This window comes from Blennius ocellaris (assembly GCF_963422515.1).
Source record: "Blennius ocellaris genome assembly, chromosome: 20".
NCBI lineage: Eukaryota > Metazoa > Chordata > Actinopteri > Blenniiformes > Blenniidae > Blennius > Blennius ocellaris.
In genome coordinates, this window is record NC_137669.1 from 14,911,241 (window position 1) to 14,932,486 (window position 21,246).

Here is a 21,246-nt window from a genome sequence, read left to right on the forward strand (position 1 = left end):
GTTTGCTTGCAATTTCCATGTAGTGGTTGAATCTAGTGCTGAGTTCTCACGAGCGCAAAATGAAATGTAATGTAATGGACTTGGACATGGTGGAGGAAGCTCTCACAAGTTGCAGTGTTACAGCATGTACTAAATTGGAATTTGGGAGAAAAAAAGCAACTTCTTATGAGATATAATCTTTTACAAAGTCAAATCTGTTAGAAAAAACAACAACAAAGGTTTAACAGCTGATGTTCAGATAATAAATGCAATCCACAAATTAAAGTTGTTATTAGTATATACTGTACTCTTTCCACTATTTATTATTTTGTGTTTGCTTGCAATTTGGTAGACAAGCACAATACTCAAATAATATTATGAAGGCAAATCCACAAAATATCTTATCTCTCAGCTTCCAGTGTGTAAATATTACCAGTTTTTGACAATAAATTGTATGTCAGCAAGAAAATGTGCAGGCTATTATGCGTGTGTGTGTGTGTGTGTGTGTGTGTGTCTGTGAAGCACTGGGGTATGTCCTTCTTTCTGCCTGGGATTTGCTGGGATTGTCTCCAGCTTCCTATAACTCTAGCCTGAAAAAAGCAGGTATAAAACAAATATTTACAGGTGGATAGAGGACAGTCTGATTTGCTTAGGGAAAATACATGAAGACAGCTTATAGAACAAAAGCGATGGTGATATTTTATCAATCCACTTCAAAGTGTGCAAAATCAAAAAGAATATGCATATGCATCTGGTTTAGGACTGTAGATGGGGATGAATAAACGTTTTCCGAAAGATTGATTTTCATGTCAAAATTAAAAGTGATACCATCAGTGGACATCTTGAATCATCACACAACACTGGCAAATTTCAAATATGTCCAGTACTTTGGTGCATTTCCAAAAAACAGAGAAACTAATTATGTGGGCTCAGCTGTACTATGTTTTTACTGCTAATTAGCAAATTATAGTATGCTAACATTGTAAATTGAGATGGCGAACAGGGCAACATCCTTGTAAACATGGTGATGTTGGCATTGTCACTGTGGGCATGTTAGAGTGCTGACGCTAACAGTTAGGTCTCTCAGTAGCCCTAATGCTGTCTCACAGAGAAGGGATATACAGGATGTAGTGGGAGCTGTAAATTTGCTTTACTGGACCCGAGTGCAGGGAACACAGTGCATGCACAATGCTGATGTCAACACAAAACAAGGTCCACTGTCAGGATGAACTGGCAAAACTAACGGAACACAGAGAAACCAACATAATCATTTGCATATGCCTGACATTTGCATCGCAATATACAGGATCTTTAAAAACATGTATTTAATTAACTGAACAGGTGATGCACATAATGAGGCCAATAGTGTTTGCAGGAAGTATTGTTTTTAGAGATTGGCTTCAGGATCAGCACCCTGGACAGCTCCATCAAGGTTTCAAGCACTGAAGACTGACAAAGACTGACTTCCTGACCAGCTTAGGAAGTTGTGTGTTATTTTTGATCAGTGTTGTAATCAGTTACTTCTTCACTTTACTGTGAAGGGAGAATCAGCACTGAACACTTGTGCCTGCATCAACGCACAACTTGCTCGATTGTGCCGAAAATAAGTTCAAACATCGAAGCAGCAAAGCTTTTGTATTCACTCCAAATGGATCGTGATAAGCAGTTACGTGTGCAGAATGTCAAAATAGATCTCCACTGTGATGAAGTGACTGATTCACCTCGAGTCTATGCAGAAACATTACATCTCGGTGGGGCCAGACGCACTCTCAGTCATCTTACCAAGACCCTCAGTGACCTTGTAGTGAGATGAGGGAGAGAAGCTACCCGGACCGAATTGCCACAGTTTTAATTACTACTGGCCCAGGAAGGCTGCTGTAGTTTGAAATAGATCAGAGACAGAGAGAGAGAGAGAGAGAGAGAGAGAGAGAGAGAGAGAGAGAGAGAGAGATGTGGTTAGTATGTGGGTGTGTGGATGTGCCTTCACCTGTGTGATCTTTGGGTTCAGGCACACTGCAAGTATAAATTTGACACCAGCAAATAGTTCTCCACCAAAATCCATCCTATTTGGGCCAGTCCTTTTTAAAACCCTGTTACATAAGCCACTACTCTGAGCTGACTTTTTTAGAGGAAAAGCCAAAAATAGTTCCATGATATCACACATCTGAGAGTTAGATAAAGACCAAGCTATTCTTTAAATAATACATCGGATCTCCCTCTCATCTAGACTGTTTTAAGACACTGTCCTCCATTAAATTCTGCTTCACCTGACCTGATTTGACCTGCTGAGTTTGGTTTCTTTTGGGACGTCAAAAACAGAATTTTTGTTTGCAAGCTGAAGTACTTCATATTAACTGACCTGAATTCAGTCCCCAAACAAGACGTACTTTGCCACTGCCTCATATTCTTTTGTCTGGTATCAATGAGTTTCTTATACTTCTCTAATGTCAGAACTGGAAATCTATACTTTACTTTTCATGGTTTATTAGGATCACCATTAGAGGATAATAAATCAGTCCTGAGTCAACACTGAGACTTAAGGGCACATTGCGTTTATATTGTAAAACAGAAAGACACACTTCCTACTTCATACTTTCAAGTGTTCTCAGCAGGTGGAAAATATGAACACATAATTTTCTTTCTATGTAATGTCTTTAATTTGATAGTGTTTGTTGTGATACTCTTGTGTATTTTCCTCTTAAACTGGTGAAAGTGTAATGGTCAATTCTTGCATCTGAAATCCACTATCCATGTCATTTCGTCTGACCAGGAGCTCACATGTCCATATTTTTATTCACCGATTCTCCTGGGATCTCCCTTTCAGCACAATGTTTTAACAGATGAAATTGATAAAAAATGTTCTTGAAAGCAGAAACAAGTCCTACAGAAAAGCATAACCTCGGTGAGCTGGAGAAGCAAAGGTGGTATTATCAAGCTGTAGAATAGGACTTTCTCCCCATTGCAATTAGATGGTTGCTTGGAGAATTAGTTTGAAGAGCTCTTATGACAGCTTCCGAGCAGCGTATCCCAGTGTGGGTGTAACAAGACAGTCATAGCTGAACAGAGATAAGGGCAATGCTGAAAAGACTCTTGAAGTCCTCTAAGACAACTGGGTGATTTTAGATTTAGCAGTGTTCGGAAGATAAAGACCCTCCCTTTGTCTTAATTGATGGCTGTAATCCATGTGTTGATATCAAACAAACCCCGGTTTCTGCAGGAAGCATTGGATTTGTTTGGTGATCATAATTTGAGTGAAGTTTTCTGTTTGAATCTGGCTGAAATGGCTTGCCCAACAACATAAAGAACACTCACAGAATAAGTAAGACAGAGTGGAAGATCATGCCCTACCGTCACTTCACTCTTCATCCAACACATTTCTAAGCATTAATATTTCAATATTCAACATTCCCCTTTGTCTGATGATCGATCTGATTCGCTGGGCAGGCAGTAGTATCCCCTGGAGTCCATCAAGCCCACCTATCCTGTTGCTGATGTGGACACCTTTAAAACCCAGTTCTGCAATTTGAGCACATTTCCCATTAAACATTGGAGTTTAGACTAGTATAGTAAATATTTGAAATGGTTTAATCTATAACAGAATGTCTTTTTAATCCACAAAAACAGTGAAATGTGTTTTCGTCCAATAGTGTCAGGTCAGTTTAAACTTTACTGTCATAGCCATGAAGGTATCTTGCCCCTAATTTTAGGTTCCTGGGGCTGTCAGGCCTGATCTTAAAGAGATTTGACTCTTGAATGATGTCTGACTTTCCCCCACCCTCCGATCCTTTACGGAAAGTTTCACATTCGTGTCAGTCAAAGTAATTCATTCCCTGCTCAACTATGCTTTCTGACAAGTGTACAATTATAACAGCAGCACTGTGATTAATCAAGAGTGAAGTTGTCTAAACGGAGATAGATGCTTAATGAGAAGATCATATTCATTCCTGAAGTTAGGAGGTGCTTGAACTGTTGAATGCTTCAGCACATTTTTTGAAAATCCAGTGGTGTACCTCTTGGTCTCAGTCAGAATAATAATATCCTTGTATAGATCACTATCATGAATCACAAGTTCTGCTTAATCTCTACAAAGTATGTAATTAACCCTGCACTGATTCATATCGCTCATTAAATTAACACAGATAGGACACTGAAAGTGGAGCACAGTGTCTTGTTATCTCAGCTTCACTGCTAGCACCTAAAGATTTAATACCTTCCAAACTTCCATACTATGAAAGTTTATGGTCTCTGTGTCATTTGTTAAAGATGTCACTGCAATGCAAAATACTTACATTTAGTTATGTACAATAAAATGGCCAGTTTCATAATTCCACACATACAATGGCACTTTTTATTTTTTGCATCATTCAGAGTTAATGTGAAAAGTAAAACTGAACAGTGAAGGGAAAGATCTTTGTGTGGGCACCTGCAATCTTCTGCATCCTTCCAATCTCAATACAAAAATGAATTGTGGCTATTTTTGTCTTTGGCAGAAATTGATGGCATTGTTGAAAATGTGCAACACAATAGAAGAGAGAGAGCAAAACTTGATTAGCATGGAAATGACAAATAACAGGTGGGCCTGGAGAGATGTGACTTTGGTCGGTGAAAAGTTTTTAACATAAAGAAGGCTTCATATTTTTATATTTAGTGACACATGTGTGAAGAAAAGGTATTTGTTTGCATAGAATTGAATACTCAATCTGGACAGTTGTTAATGGATCGAGATTGACTTAAGTTTTCCAACTGGTTTGTATTTAGTGAGGGGTGTATGTATCGCTGTGTTATGTTTTCACTTCATTAGCTTGTTAATACTATGGAAAAGCTTTTCCAGAGTTTGGCATACTTTGTGGACATGAATTGATTTAGAGGCAATGTGCTCTAAATGTGCTTCAACTGTAAACAGGCAATTCGTATCTGAAAATCAGTGGATGTCATGTGTTATATATATTTGTGTGTGTGTGTGTGTGTGTGTGTGTGTGTGTGTGTGTGTGTGTGTGTGTGTGTGTGTGTGTGTGTGTGTGTGTGTGTGTGTGTGTGTGTGTGTGTGTGTGTGTGTGTGTACACAAAGAATCGGATGCTAAGTCCCTTCATGTGTGAAACAGAAATGCTTTTAACTTACCAGCCCAGAGATGAATCAAACTACTAAGCTGCTTTTCTCTTGTCATCAAAACCTACACACACACACACACACACACACACACACACACACACACACACACACACACACACACACACACACACACACACACACACACACACACACACACACACACACACACACACACACACACCTCAGTTTAAAGCCATCTTAAAAGGTTAACCATATAAGAGTCATCAATTCTGCCCAATATTTACAGATCTCTTTACAGTAACCCTTTCAATCTGCCATTTTGGTGACATTTGAAGTAATTTGAAAGGGTTGATTTGGTTGCACCCTTAGACTATGAATGAGCGTCTGTGCTCATTTGTCACGTTGCCTCATTTTCTCCGTTTAATCCCTGTACTAACAGAGGCCACTGACCAAAGCAAGGGCAAGACCTGATTTCTCTCTTCCAGTGATTTAGGTTCATTGACACAGTACTTAAGAGCGCTATAGTCTGAGAGTTTCTTTCCGGGATTACTTATGATTATCGGACTCACCTCATTTCTTTCTTTTGTCCCTACAGCTGTCCTTCGCCGCAACAACTCCAGTCCTGGCAGATAAGAAAAAATACCCCAATTTCTTCCGCACCGTCCCTTCAGACAATGCTGTGAACCCTGCAGTGGTGAAATTTCTCAACTACTACAACTGGAGCCGCGTGGGGACCCTCACACAAGATGTTCAGAGGTTCTCAGAGGTCAGTATTCAAGTTTTACTCTTAAAAAGACTTTCATAATAGTAAGGAAAGAAAAAACAGATAGCATATTGAAAAGGTGTTAAATTTTTGCATGAGACTGCCATGGTCTGTTTCTCATATGTGGACTGTACATTAGAAACACTTAGGAGGCTACAAGTATTTTTTTTCTTTTGTAAGCAAGGGTTCTCATTTTACTTTTTCATTTCAATCTCTATTCTTTCAAAACTCTGTCCAACTCGCACAAGTACCTCAAAACCATGGATACCAGGTTGAACATTGTGATAGTGACATTACTGCATCGGTCTCTCACTTTATTCGGAAGTATTAGCATAATTTATCTGAACACAGCAAGCCACCAGTAAAACAGTACATATGGAAAAGTCTCCTTCCATTTACTGCCACTGCCAGAATGGAGTGAGATCCATGCTGATCTATTTAGGGATGTGAGTTTCCCAATGTTGGCCTGGAGTTAGTCCCCGTACCTAAAATAACTGGGCAGTTCAAGCACTCCTCTTGATACGGTACAAACTTAGAGCGTAAAGACTTGATATCGTGTACACACAATTGGAAACTGATCTACTAACAAGGTACGGTACACCAAGGATTACATCTGACAGATGCACAAGATAACAAACATCGTGTGGATTTCGTCTTTGCCTTCATGAATGTGGAATACAAGGCTCGTCTCCATGACCGTGCAATACCCTAACCCTAACCCTCAACATGCAATACGCAATGTGATTTACTATTTCTGAAAATGCTTGCATCGTTTAGGATTGCTTCTGTTTTTTAATAGATTTGAAAAGGTGATGCACAGCAGGTCAGCCTTGAGCAGAGCTGCTACTGTGATTATAAGCATTTCACCAGTTTGATCTCCACGACTTTTATTTGCAGACTTTGTTGTAAGATGTTCTCTCTTTTACCTCAAGCTCTGTCTTCACGACGAGCAATCTTTCATCTTGAATATCATCCCCCATCACCTCCAGCTCAATGCTTCATCCAATCACTCCATTGTGATTGCAGGAAAATAAACATGAACGCAATGCCATTTCCAGCTGATCGTTTTGCATGAACAGGACCTAAAGTGCACAAAAACCTTACTGGATTCCTCCTTTTGTGCATATAATGTCACTCATAGTCATAGTCTTCTTAGTAGAGCACATGCAAACTAAAACAGCAATCTATTTGCATGAGCGTACACTTTAGTTTCATGCATCTTTTTTACTAAATAAGCTCCGAGAAGTCGTCATGATGGTTGAGGTTGGACAACATGTTGCAGGTCTCCCTCCCGCTAGGTTGTCAGTCAGTGTGACATGTGGCGACCCATGAGTAATGCATTATTAATTGCACCTGTGGTGTTTCAAAATGGGAGTCAAATCAGGGTAAAGCAGCATCTTTATGACTCACTGTTTCATCAATATTTTTCCTTTATTAAGGCAATGTTATTAATAATCGTTGTTCACTGCTGCTCACCCACATCTGGTTCATCCGATTCATCAACCAAATGCAACATTGTACTTGTTCATTCAAACAGAATCATTACTTCACCAATAATAATTTGTTCTTTCCTTCTCATTGACTTTTATTTTATTTTTGTTGATATATGGACATCCCCCACAAATGTAAATCTGTGTGCCAGAGCAGTTAAAAATTCACGCCAGTCAATTCATGTATAAATAATTAATGACATTGATTCACTGCACACAGTCCCAACAGCGAATCAGGTTTGGTAGGCATTTATTTAAAAGTCTTTGGCATAACTCTCTGCAAGTGTTTGTACTGTGCAGAAAATAATTAAAGTCAGCATAATATCATTCATTTCAGCTTGTCCTTGCCTCATATCTACACTTATGGAAGGACATGATGTGAAGGTGAATGCTAACATTTTGCTGTCATGAAATCTGGAATATAGTGTAACTAAAGAGTGTTCTTTTTTCTTTATATAGCGATAATAGTACTGAACATTGACTATGAGAAAATAAATATACCGTACATTTAAGCATGGTAGAAGGATTTTACTGGAGGACTCTGCTACATATAGCCATTGTGTTCAATATGAAGCAGGGGCATTATGATTGAATGGATGCCCTAAATGAAAAAAATAATAGTGCCCTGGAGAAAAATCCAGCAAATACATTTTTTTTTTTAAATGAAGAAGAAAGAAACAATGAGTGTTTTTTTTTAGATGAATGCCCCAATTACATGGCATCATCTTTGAAAATTTCACACAGATTAACAACGAATAAAAATGGTGCTGACACTGTGGACGTATGTCACCTCCCTCATGCGTGTGCATGACAGTTGTGTGTTGTTGTGCAGCAGCCTTTTCTATAATTTGCTTAAAGTGTTGATCTGACATTCACACTTATTTGATGGTGCTGTGCAGAGATGATAAGAAGAGAAAGGCATTGTGCAGCTCTTCATAGCTTTCTCCTATTTGTCATGTGTTTGTATTTGTGTAACTGGGGTCAAATCTATGAACGTCTCCTGGAGCATTTATCTAATAAACAAGACTATGATCTTCATTGTGAAATAACATTTTAATCCATCTGGTACCCGACCCCATTCAAAGACTCGGATTCTACTACTCAATTAGCGGTCACCTCAAATGAAAACAAATAGACAAAGGGCTTAAAACCCATAATATCAAAATATTGTTGCATCAGAAATTATTGTAACCTGTGCTTTCAAACTGAGAGCAGAAGTTTTGAGTGGTTAGGACACTGCGACAATTAAATGTTTTTATGTTTACCTGTTTCCATCTGCACTTTAATGTTCCTCTCCTGCAAGCCGAACACAGGCTCCAGCCTAGATTACAAGAGCTGGGAAAAGTAATTTAGGAAAAGATGAAGACTATTATCAATGTTGACTCATTTTGGATTAGTTGTAATTCATATTTCAGCTCAGAAAGATTGAACATGCCTGTACTGGCATTACACATTTCTTGTTTCATTTATAGCACAAATAGTTGATATTCAAATGTACATATGTTTAAAAAGTTTTAGTTCAAATTGGTTGCGAGCAAGAGAGATGGACACATTTAAGCTTGTGGAAGGCTTTAACAGTAATGGAACATTCCAATTCATAGCAGCTTCAGATAATGACACAAACTCTCACCACCAGCAGGAAAATGTTGAGTTAAAACGAGCTATGTCAGAGGTAATGAAAGCATGAATTTGAGAAGCATATTGTGAGATCTTGCTTGCGGGCGCTGGTTAAAAACAATCTGCTCAGCAGCGAAAGGGTGGGGGTGTGTATAAGAAGTCTCACTGCAAATCTGAGAGAGTCCAAATCCCTTTATCGCTCCTCTCCTGAAAGCACCGAGGGGCTTAGGACGGGAGGAAGACAGACGGCTCGATTCAATCAACCTGCCACAAGATTGGCCTCTAATCCCGATTTACAAATATGCAAGCATCACTTCCATACCTCATGATTCATGCAATCCTCTGTCAAGTTCAGATCGCACAGTTTTCATAACATAGCAATGTATAGCAAAACAAATCACCAATGAGATGCCAAGTAGTACATTTTGTTTAGATACAATTTTTTTAATTTCCAACACAGATAGAAGGTCACAGCGACGTGTCACTGAAAAGTCCTTGCTGTACACAATATGAATTTTTCTGTTTATTATATTCCTTCAATATGTATTCATTCTTGACTCAGTTGTTAATTATACTGTATTCTGTTAATACTATGAATGTGTGACCTGTAGTCTTAATGGTTAGACACACATCTCCTCACTAGTTGGCAATACAAATATAAGCCAGAATATATGTACACCCCTTGACTGTCATGAGCCTGCCTATCACTAGTCGGAGCTACAGAGCCACCGAATACCAGCCCTCCACCCAGAAGTATTCATTAGCAAATACCAAATTTAAATAAGCACTGTGCGAAATAAAGGGATATTGTCGGGCTAAACAACTTATTCCACGGAAGGTTCATCGAGAAACAAAGACGAGGTAGCATGTAATCTGTGTCAATGAAATAAACCAAACTGGCTTCAACCTATCAACAAAAACTATCTACGTACCTTGTGCTGGCAAGCCACAGCAAAGTCACACGAGCAAGACGAGTTTGACTTTGGTTAGACCCTCATCTCACCTGATCTAATGCTGCTCATCATGACAATGACCCTTCAATATCTGCTTCCACAAGAATAAATAAACAAGTTAAAGACCCTGTAGTTCTCGCTCACCCTTATGTAAAGGCAAGCTTCACACATATTGTGCGAACAGAGACATGTAATCACATGCATGCGTGCATGCATACCCATGCAAATGCCTACCGCCAAGAGAGAGTCCCTAATTCACGTATGGATCATGGAAGATACGTTAAATACCTGGAGCAAAACCTTATGGGAAGAAGGATAATGTGGGACCTCCATGCAAAGGGCCTGAGGCCAACCCTGATTCGCATATTGTGAAGCAAGGTGCTGCTGTGTCTCTGTGAGCTGACTAGCCAGTCACACTTTTGATTAAAACCTATGAGTGCGTACAAAATCTGTTAATATTATATATTTGAAGGCGTTTTATTTTAATGTGGTGTGTGTCTCTTGGGGGGGGGGAGAAAACCCTCACATTTTTTCTCGCATGCACACTAATAAAGGAAACCCTTTCTGAAGAAATTGTGGGAACCACTGGTTTCCAGGTGAGGCTCAAGGGCACACGGTGGTGATACCACAGGCTCCCATTAATGGCATCCTACAACTAAGCAATATTAAATTAGAATAGAAAAAAGTAATAAGAAAAATAAGAAATAGAAATAAGAAAAAGAAACCAAATAAGAAAAAGAAACTGCATTATTGTACTTGACATGGACTGAGCAATTCAACATAGGGCAGAGTTGTACGGCATATACTCACCACATGTCGACACTGAGGCATCTGCATACTGAGTATACTAATGATGCTGCTGGGGTTTCCATCACTCATGCTTTTGTGTTTTGTGTCTGTGCCGTACTCTCCCCAACCAACTGATCTGCACTGCCGTTTCCCAGGGAGACTGCTCCCAAGGTGAATATTATGTAATACTTGTTAAGGATTCAGTTGGTGGCATGCACATCACACGCACACACATCATACAGCACGGTGTCCCCTAGGACTGTAACCTGTAAGCTGAAGCCAGCTCGTCACTTCTATTTATAGGCACAGCTGTACACACACACACACACATACACAAGCACATGTACTCTTGAACACTCACACACACAAAGTCTATTTATAGGTGGACACTGATGTTCCTTTAATGGACAATTTGTGGTTTATTGTAGTGAGAGAGGAGAATGAGTAAAGGTATTTGTGTGTGTGAAGATGCCTATCTGAACTACACAAACACGCAGACACACACCAACAGCAATCAACATTATTGAGATTGCCAGACAAACAGCCATCAGTCAGTCGGATGACAGGCCTAACTGGGAACAGGATTAAGGCTCTGTCCCCTCCATGGAACCCTCTGAGCTTGAATGTTTAATTACACTATGATCACTGATAAATCAAGCAGAACTTACTGTCTCAGCAATTCCTGTGCTTCACTTCCTCTCCATTTATCTTGTCCGTTTACAGAAATGTTGCTTACAATCTAAAACCATCCCAGTGGTTATCCTTGTGTCAGTTCTTCTCTGCAACCAACTGCGATTCATTATAACCGTGAAATGTTTGTGATCTCCTCTCCAGAATTACTCATTCATGCTATTGTGCTGAACATGTAAAGCTGTGAGAGAAAGATATTTGTGTAGCCATTTGTCACACTTGTTTGTTTAAGTGCTGGATTGGCATTGTGGTCTGAACTGAACTGTGAGATTTCATGGTGATGTTGTGCTCAGTGTGGCAGTCTGATGTGTTCAGTCTGCCACTTCTGTAAAACCCAAATTGCATGTAAATGTTCATGTCACATCATGGATGTGAGGTTCGTCTCAGACAGATGGGATGATAAAAACACCTGCTGGCACTAGTTTACGCACGCACGCACGCACACACACACACACACACACACACACACACACACACACACACACACACACACACACACACACACACACACACACACACACACACACACACACACACACACACACACACACACACACACACACACACACACGCTTTAACAGGATGTGTGATTAGTTTCAGGTTTGACCACCACAGTCTGTTTGTTTGATGGTGTCATGCAAGATTATCTGAAGTGTGTGATTCAGCTCATCAACAAAGCTTGGAACCACAGAGGAGCAAATAAAGTTTCTTTGTTCTGATGTAAGATGTTAGGTGTTGATTCAGCAGTACAATAAGTCTACCATGCAATGACTTCAAAGAAAATGCACATTTGCAGCGGCCCGGTCAGACCTTAACTCAATAAAGATACTGTGCAATGACCCCAGGAGAGATTTTCAAACTGGCCATCACAAAAATATGGCAAGCCAAAGCAATTCTCTGCAGTATAACAGTGGAAAAAGTCCTCCTGAATATTGTGGAGACCTGAGAGAACAGCTGCTCTTTATTTGTGGTTGCCATCCTACTTAAACACAATGCGTTTGTCTCTACTTTTGACTTCGGTGAGAATCCGATCATATATCATGATGATCACAGGAAGCATTTTAATTCCTCTTATTATATTTATGTTCTTTGTGTTTTTCTAATCAAGTTAAACAATGCATTACATTGCCTCAGGGCAATACAGGTTTATGACCCTGTGCGCTCTGCAGATAACCCTCATTTAGCATAAATACCTAAGGTGGTGAACTGTTTTGAAGAGATTTTAAAGAACATTCTCATGTGTGTTTATGTCATGAGAATTTAGATTTACCGTAATGACCATTGCAGAAACAATGAGAAGAAATCCCAGTGTCCATTTAATTTATTTACTGTTATTTATACATGAAAAAAAACATAATTTTGCATAAAAAACACAATTTGTGCATCAATATATTAGTACTGTGCTGTCTAAATGCTAGTACATTACTTACATCTGACTGCATCTGACTCTCATTTTGTAATTGATGAGTGAGCGTGTCCTTACACACAGTGTTTGTGTGTGCATGCATCCATGCTCCAAAGTGCAGCAGGATTATTTCTCCTCTCTATTTGCTGCCGGGGATTCCCAGGCTGCCCCAAACAATGGTTGATGTTTTTGTTCGGCAGGAAAGCTCCTCACTTTTCCCCCTCCGACCCGCATTCAATCCATCTGTCCCCTCCATCTCTCCACTTCCTATCTAACACTCAGTCCAGCAGAACACAGACACATTTGTCCTTTTCCAGCTCAGTGCAAGAAATACAAAATAAAACCAATATAATATCCTTATAATACAATAAACTTTGCATCTTTGCAAACCTTATGGGCATGTGAGTGTGGCATTGCGTCACACTTACCCAAACACACCTTGCTACCCTTCTCATTCTCTGGGCGAGCATCTTTTTAGCATGGCAGCAGCAAAGCCTTTTAGATGAACACTCAACACAACAGGACATTGTACCTTGTCCTGACCACCAAGCCAATTGTTACTCAAGAGCAAAACCTGGTTGTATTGATCCACTCTGGCCTCCCTGTTGTTTCTGCTCAGCGAGCAGTACATTGGAGGGAATGTTTGTACAGGAGTGAGTGATGTACAGAGTGATTTAGAGATCCCTCTGGGGTACCAGAGCGGGAGATTATTATATCACACGTTTACCTACATGAGGGAAATAAAGTTCGGCTTGTTTGGAGTCATTGATTTTTGGATGGCAACCATCCTTGCTTGATAATACAAAACACCTGTAATAAGTGATTTAAACAGCAGTATCCGTCATAATAGACTTACTGCTACAGAAATTCTTTGTGCTGTTGCTCCAGTGAAAATAAGCAATACATGAAATAGTTTGAAAAGTTTCACTGACAGATCACTGTTTGATTGGGCCGAATGGATAATCTAATATCAAACTGCTTGAGGAATCACACTCTATAATCCAAGTGTCAATGTTTAAGCTGCCATGAAACTTTAAGAAACAGTGTGTTCCCATAAAGATATACTTATAGATCTGTTATTACTTTCCAAAGCAGTAACTCCATATGTAGTTCAAGCAATTTAGGCCACATAACTATATGTTTCAACAAAGGCACACAAGAAAATGTAGGACAAACACAGAGCCTTCATCTGTTCGTTGTTAAACGTTGTCACTGCCAACTATGTCTGGCAGGCAAATTTGAGCGCACACACTCTGATGCCTCAACACGTCTGTAATGCCATGCTCTTGGGTGTGGGTGGAAGGCTGATGGCCTTTGGGCACAGCCGGAGGATATCCGAAAAATTTGGCCAAAGACGAAAGAGTATGTCACTGAGGCCCAGTGAGAAAAACAGAGACCTTTTTCTTGACATGAATATTGACCCCCGGAACACAAGTGTCATTGATAATATCCATTCTTATGCCTTATAGTTTTGTCCACTGTGTCCCCACTGGTGATTCGTTGGGTTAAGTGTTGACCTTGAGTGCTAGGGACCCGACTTGGAGTCCCAATTGGGGCAGAAAGGGCATCCTGCGTAAAAAATAAAAATAGTAAAGAATACACAGAGCAAGTTACAATGACCAGCTGTAGCAATGCTTGTAAACATGGATTTGATGAGTTTTAATAGCCCATAGATGTCAATGTGAGTGTGTGTGGTAGTCTGTGTTTGCCCTGTGATAGACTGGTAAATTGTTGAAAGTGTGCCTTGCCTTCATTCTGAGTTAGCTGACTCAGCTCCAGGGCCCCTGCAACCATGATGTGTAAAGTAGTATAGAAGATGGATGAATGGATATAAGGAGCCGGACTCTCATGGTGCAGCAGTTCATCATTCAAACCTGCTGATTGATGAAGTCTTCCTGTAGTTTTATGCCAACATTTTATTAACATACATGTGCATCTATTTATTCATTAATACTTCAATTATTAGTGACAAGCTTGGTGTGTGTTTTCCTTTTCTCTGCTTGGTTTGGTTCTTGGTAATACGGTTTCACAATCCAAAATATACAATTGAAAGCCTGACAACCTGTCAAGGTGGTACCTTTCCCTTTTACCCAGTGGTAGCTGTGATATTCCCATGATCCTACCTTCACTAAAGTGGGTTTTGTAAATGGATGGATGGTTGGCTATAAAAATCATGCATTATCCATGAGATTCTCTTGCCTTTCCTAACAGGAACAGCGTCATTGATGTTGTTACTTACGCTTGTGGTTTTTCCAATGCCTTAGAACGTCTTTGCCCACCACCAAAAGCAAGAAAGTAGGGTACAAGACAGGATGAATCATAGTAGTGTGTGTGTGTGTGTGTGTATAAACTAGTGCCAGCAGGTGTTTTTATTATCCCATCTGTCTGAGACGAACCTCACATCCATGATGTGACATGAACATTTACATGCAATTTGGGTTTTACGGAAGTGGCAGACTGTGTCAGTGTCAGAGAAAGTGCAAGCGGTATGATAAACCACTTATAGCTTTCCATCACAGGGGGTTACCCACTCCATTCCCCGTGTCCCCTGATCACATATCGCATTAACCACCGTTCCCCTGAATCAATACATCAAAGCAGACTTACAACTGCTGCAGATACACCTACAATACTCAACATGCAAATACCACAAGTCCGTATTTTGTCAAGCCCGTGATAACCAACTGAGATCAGCAATCATTTGTTTCTTTCTTGTCTTGTGCTACAAAAGAAACAAACATGTCAGTGTGTCCAATGCACTCTGGATGAAAATTATAACTCCTCATTGAACAGATGGAAGCAAATCCAAAGCTTGACCATTTGCCTCTTTAGTCACTTGTTATGGCATCACACACACACAAACATGTGCAAACACGCACAAACATTACTATTTAAGTTGTATACAAATATGCATACTTTTGGACTGTGGGAGGAAACCGGAGGAAACACAAGCTCGCATGGGGAGAACATGCAAACTCCACACAGAAAAATCTGGCAGGTATTTGAGGCAAGAGTGTTAACCAGTGCTCCTCCATGCAGCACCAAAAAAATGAAAAATGATCAAAAGGTAAAAAAAAACATTCCACCATATGTTTTGTTTTACATCAGTGGGGAATTGCTAATTAAAAGTAGGGCATTATGTTAATCGTTACTTATGTGTGTGTTGAATTCTTTAATGACTTTCTCTATTTCCTTTCTTTTGAAAAGGCCAATCCCAGATGCGCTAGTCTTTGTCTCCATATGTCACTACAGACACATACGGAAGGTTTTTTGTTTGTTTATTTTCAGCAGAGAGAAAGTACCACAGGAGACTGTTGCTTACAGATGTTCAATCTCCCCTCTCGCTGTCTGCGTGTCACAAGGGCATAAACTCATGACAATAATTTAAATTGTTCACCATAAATTTAGTTTATGTGTGTAGATATAAGGAAGATTAGCGCTAAGTCTATTGGAAGAGGGATTGCACAGCTGGAGCTGCAAAGTGTGTTGGGTCATAAATAAAAACTATGGAGTAGTGAATTTCCATTGATTTTAAATTATTGCATAATTTTCTGTTGTAAATCATCAACCATGCTCACGCACTTTCCCTTTTCCCCTTCTTTCTTTCTTTCTTTCTTTCTTTCTTTCTTTCTTTCTTTCTTTCTTTCTTTCTTTCTTTCTTTCTTTCTTTCTTTCTTTCTTTCTTTCTTTCTTTCTTTCTTTCTTTCTTTCTTTCTTTCTTTCTTTCTTTCTTTCTTTCTTTCTTTCTTTCTTTCTTTCTCTCACTCCTCCTGCCCTCTCAGGTGAGGAATGATCTGACTAATGAGCTGGAGAAAGCTGACATTCAGATTGCAGATACGGAAAGTTTCTCCAACGATCCCTGCGTCAATGTCAAGAAGCTCAAGGTAAGTGATACGAGCAGAAAGCAGGGCCCTTAATGGTTGTGCCTGAATCCAATAACTCATGGTCAGTTTAATTTGTATATTTCATATGTACACCAAATGACTAAGTCCTTTTGGATTTTAGTACACTATATCATTTTTTTTTTTTGTACAGACCTTGGGGAGTAAATCCTGGGTGATTAATATTTTATCTGATAATGTTTCCCCGTGCGGCTGGTGAAGCATGCCTGGCCTCAGTGTGACTAGTGGTGCTCTAATGAGAACACTGTGATGACTGGCAGGTCTGTACTTGACCTCTAATAACCTGCTCTGACTAATGGATGCTTGATGTGCATTCAAGCAAATGCATACACATACACACGTGCTTACAGGATTCATTACTTTGGCCTCTCTCCCGCTCTCACAGTTGCAAGCAGGCAACTACTTGTAAAATAGAGAACAAATACCTGAGGCATTAGGCCTCTGCACTGCTTACACTGTTCACCTTTGTTCACTATGCTTTGATTTGTTTATCACTTTTAAATACAGAGAATGGTGCTACATTTTATAGAATCTCAATCAACACACTTTAGGCCTGATCATTATAGTATTTATACATATGAGAATATGTTATTGCATGCACAGACATGTGGAAGCTGATCTACTTATAGGGAGTACTCAGGATAGCATCTGATAGAGGTGCAGCATAACAAACACTGTCAATTTCGCCCTATTTGCCTTCATGAATATCTATTATTGGGTGTGGCTCCCAGATAGCACATAATGCTTGGAAGAGTATATGCTAATCCCATGATATACAAAGCACAATCTAATTTACATGCTCTAAAAATGCATTTAATTGCATTGGTTCATACAACAATTCAAATAGTAGTGCAAACTGGGTCGGCCTTCAGCAGATATGCTGCTTTTATTGCATTGAGAATTCGTCAGCTGGGTCATTGAGACTACTGTTTGCGAACGTTGTTATAAAACAGTTATTCTATTGTAATTCCATGTTTGACTTTTTGACAGATCATCTTGTAGATTGTGTTTTTGTTTTTGATGATTTTTCACAAATTCAGACGAAGCAGTAAAAAAGAAATATTAATTTGAGTGAATTTTAATGAGCATATTTTCTGAAACTGCACATTAACCACTGTACATAACTTTGTGCCAGCTTGAAGGAGTGGACATCTACTTAAAGTAAGGAAAGAAATGGCACAGTAAGGAAAAATACTTTGAAAATAAAGGTAAAAGGGTGGCAGAAAGATGCTTTGTTTTGCCCCTGGACTTCCTCATGGAAAGAAAGATGTAGTCAAGCTCGCACAGGTAACACAAAACATGGGAAAGATATGACGAAACAGAGTATCGGAAGGGGAACAGGGAGATGAGCTGTCTCTCCAAAAATAAACGTGGTACTCTGTATGTTGAGGGCTGACATTTTAAGCTGACACCATCCTTCCTTGATCAAGTCTAAGTATGCAAATACCAGTGTCGCCTCATAATCTTTTCAAGTGTTTGGATGGAGTGGGCGGGGTGCCTCTGACACTATTGGTCTTTTTCCCGCTCATCACACTAACAGTGGCTTGCTGTCTCCTCCAACAGCTACGTAATATGATGAGGTAGAGAGTGACACAGATTTCAGCATGAAAGCTGCTCCTTTTTTTTTTCTTTTGGAACATTGTGCATGGGGAAGTGTGTGCTGGGTGAGAGGGAGGGACAAGAGGGGGCCGTGGCGTCACTGTGTGATCCACAAATAGAGCACTCACATCTGTGATATTCCAGCTGAAATATTCAAAAACCCGACAGGCATCAGTGCTGCGGGGCATTGTAACAACCCTCGCCATTTTTACATCACTTTTTTGTGCTTTTCAATGTCATCTCTTGTTTTCTGTCCCAACTTTGCTGTTAGTTACTGCATAGGCTTATATATAACACACAAACATGCACATATACAAACACACTAGCCCACATACCTATGGAAAGCCGTTTGAGCATTTATTTGATATCTGTGATTGCAAACTTAAGGTCCATGTACTAGTAAGCTCTGTCCTCAAACAGCTCAAACAGCTTTCCATACATACCCATTTGTGCACACATTATTTTAACATAAACTATAAATGCAGACATTTTACAGTTTTTTTTTTCTTTTTTGTGTGTGATGGCGAGTCAATTTAGGCAGCTTATTTCCAGTGGAGGGCCTCATGAGAAAACATGTCCTGAAATCTAAAATTAAAACCGAAACACTTTAATATTTATGATAATTAATAATTTATCATGCATTCAGAACTCTTGCCGTTCAAGTAAGACATACAACGCAATGGTTCATTTTTCTTTAAGCATGTTTCTTTTTTTTGCCTCACTGATTCTGCAATTTTTTCCGGAAATAAAAATGTAAATAGACCTCTATACATGTGACGCCACCACCTGTGCTTTCTAATATGGTTAATTTGTTATGTCATCTCAGTTCTCCTTTCACAGTTACAACATTCATAAATAAAAGTTGCTCTATGTTGACTTAATTTAAATGTTTTGACTGAAGCTCTGGATTGAGACGACGAAACATTCATGGCTCAAAAGCAATGATTTAAAAACCTAAGCTTTGATCGAGTTTGTGTTGAGGGGAGAAAATACCCATGTCCTGCTTAACCTATTTACTTGGGGAAAAAATGGTTATAATGTATTCTCCTCAATAATTTTTACATTTGACTCGCAACCTTCAAAGTAGAAAAAAAAGCATTTTTGGGGGGCATTTGAAAAAGCAACCTTAAAAAGACAAACAATATTGCTGTGATATGTTGCAAACTTGTTGAAGTTTCATCAATGTCATGACAGTCTAAGATTAATTGAAAATAATATCCAACACAACATGTAGCTGATTAAACTCGTCTCGCATACTGAATGGATATATTATTGGATACTCAGTCAATTCTGCAGTTCTCTGAAGTGCGCCAATCGATTCAAAACATTTTCTTTGCATTGATAATGTCAGTAAACACTTGATTTCACCAATACCACTGAAAGTGACAAAGAACCTCTGCTGCTTCAAATGTGTAAAGAATTCTACCAAGACAATAAATGCTCAGTTCATGAGTGTTGGAACATTTGTACCCATTTGGTGTCCGTGTTCTTCTTTCTGCTGAGAGATTTTCCTCATGCTGGCAACAGAATAATGCCAAACCTCAACCAGCAGACGACTGACAAAAGGCTTAATCTATCTTCTATTCAGTTTTTGATCTATGAGTGTATACAGTACCAAAAGAAAAGTCATGTGTACAGAGATCATGAAAACTCTACAAAGAAAGGAATGTAAGTTGAAGCTTGAACCAGAGATACCCATGCTGTGAATTCCAACCACTGCACTGTGCAATCCCAAATAAAACAAAAAAAACCCTGTATATCTTAAAATCTAACGAAAGCAGGACTGTCAACTCTAATCCATCCAGAGTGAAATCTATCTGATGGACCATCAGCTCTCATGCTAGTTAAAGTGTATCTAAAGCCAAGTTGTTAATTTTGCTTGGATGCTCAACTTCCAATGCTGGTATTCTTATTAAAGATAATATCCTCAAACATTGTTTAAAATGTTTATAGATAACAAAATCCACAAGTCACATGAGAGCACTCTGAAAATTTGTCAAGTCTGTACTCATAGCCATGCAATTGACAGAATTTACTTGCAAAGGAAACAAGAATAATGGGAGAAGGAGCTCCCCCATCCCCATCCATGAGAGCAATCCCGACCATTTGGTTTCTTCACAAATGGGTTCCTGGTTCACTGACCCTTACTTTAAAACAACCATTTCGAGCCCAGTGAATAATTAGAATGGTGTGGTAATAATTATGACCCATCCTAAATGATTATCATCCGACTCTGAATGTTTGTGCATCTGATCACATTTTACATTCGCTGCACAGTAATCATCACTAACAGATGAAGTAATGGTTCCAGGAGGTACAGGAAACACATTGCCCAGGCCACAAATCACACGTCCCTAAGCCCATAAAAGGCTGTCATTAGCACAGTGCCCGCTTTTGTGTGTGTGTGTGTGTGTGTGTGTGTGTGTGTGTGTGTGTGTGTGTGTGTGTGTGTGTGTGTGTGTGTGTGTGTGTGTGTGTGTGTGTGTGTGTGTGTGTGTGTGTGTGTGTGTGTGTGTGTGTGTGTGTGTGTACACAGAATTCATGCATGCTTTAACACGCCTTAAAAGTGCCTGATTGGGCTTATGAGGTACAATATTACTCAAATCATTATCACATATAAATTACCATTATAAAGTTACAAACAGCCCTGTCACAGATAAAGCAGTCAAAGCTGCCCTTAACACCACCCTCTTTGAAAACAATTACTGTTACAGTTATATAAAAGCTGGAGCAATGAGGGTAATTTGGGCTCTCTAATGCCCGAGTCCATCTGTTATGCACCAACACAACACACTCACTCACTCATGCCCTTGCCCATAACGACGCAGTCTTTTCAAGTTGTTGCCAGGCAGGCTACAATTCATACCAAGGCTGTGGCCCCTGGCCATAGCTTGAGTCATTTGGGTTAAGTGCCTTTTTTTTCAGGGAAGAACAGCAGTACTGAGATTGGCACGACTCACATTCTTCCTCACGCACACATGCAAGACA

General features: G+C 39.5%; 1 protein-coding gene across 1 annotated transcript in view; it reads left to right on the forward strand.

Annotated features, from left to right (window-relative positions):
- Positions 1–21,246, forward strand: part of gabbr2 (gamma-aminobutyric acid (GABA) B receptor, 2) — a gene marked incomplete at both ends in the record, with an annotated part of 178,687 nt that overhangs the window by 89,214 nt on the left and 68,227 nt on the right. The window contains 2 exons of the mRNA XM_080516552.1: positions 5,646–5,816; positions 16,540–16,641. Of these exons, the coding sequence (XP_080372678.1) occupies positions 5,646–5,816; positions 16,540–16,641 (273 nt within the window). The remainder of the gene's footprint in view (positions 1–5,645; positions 5,817–16,539; positions 16,642–21,246) is intronic.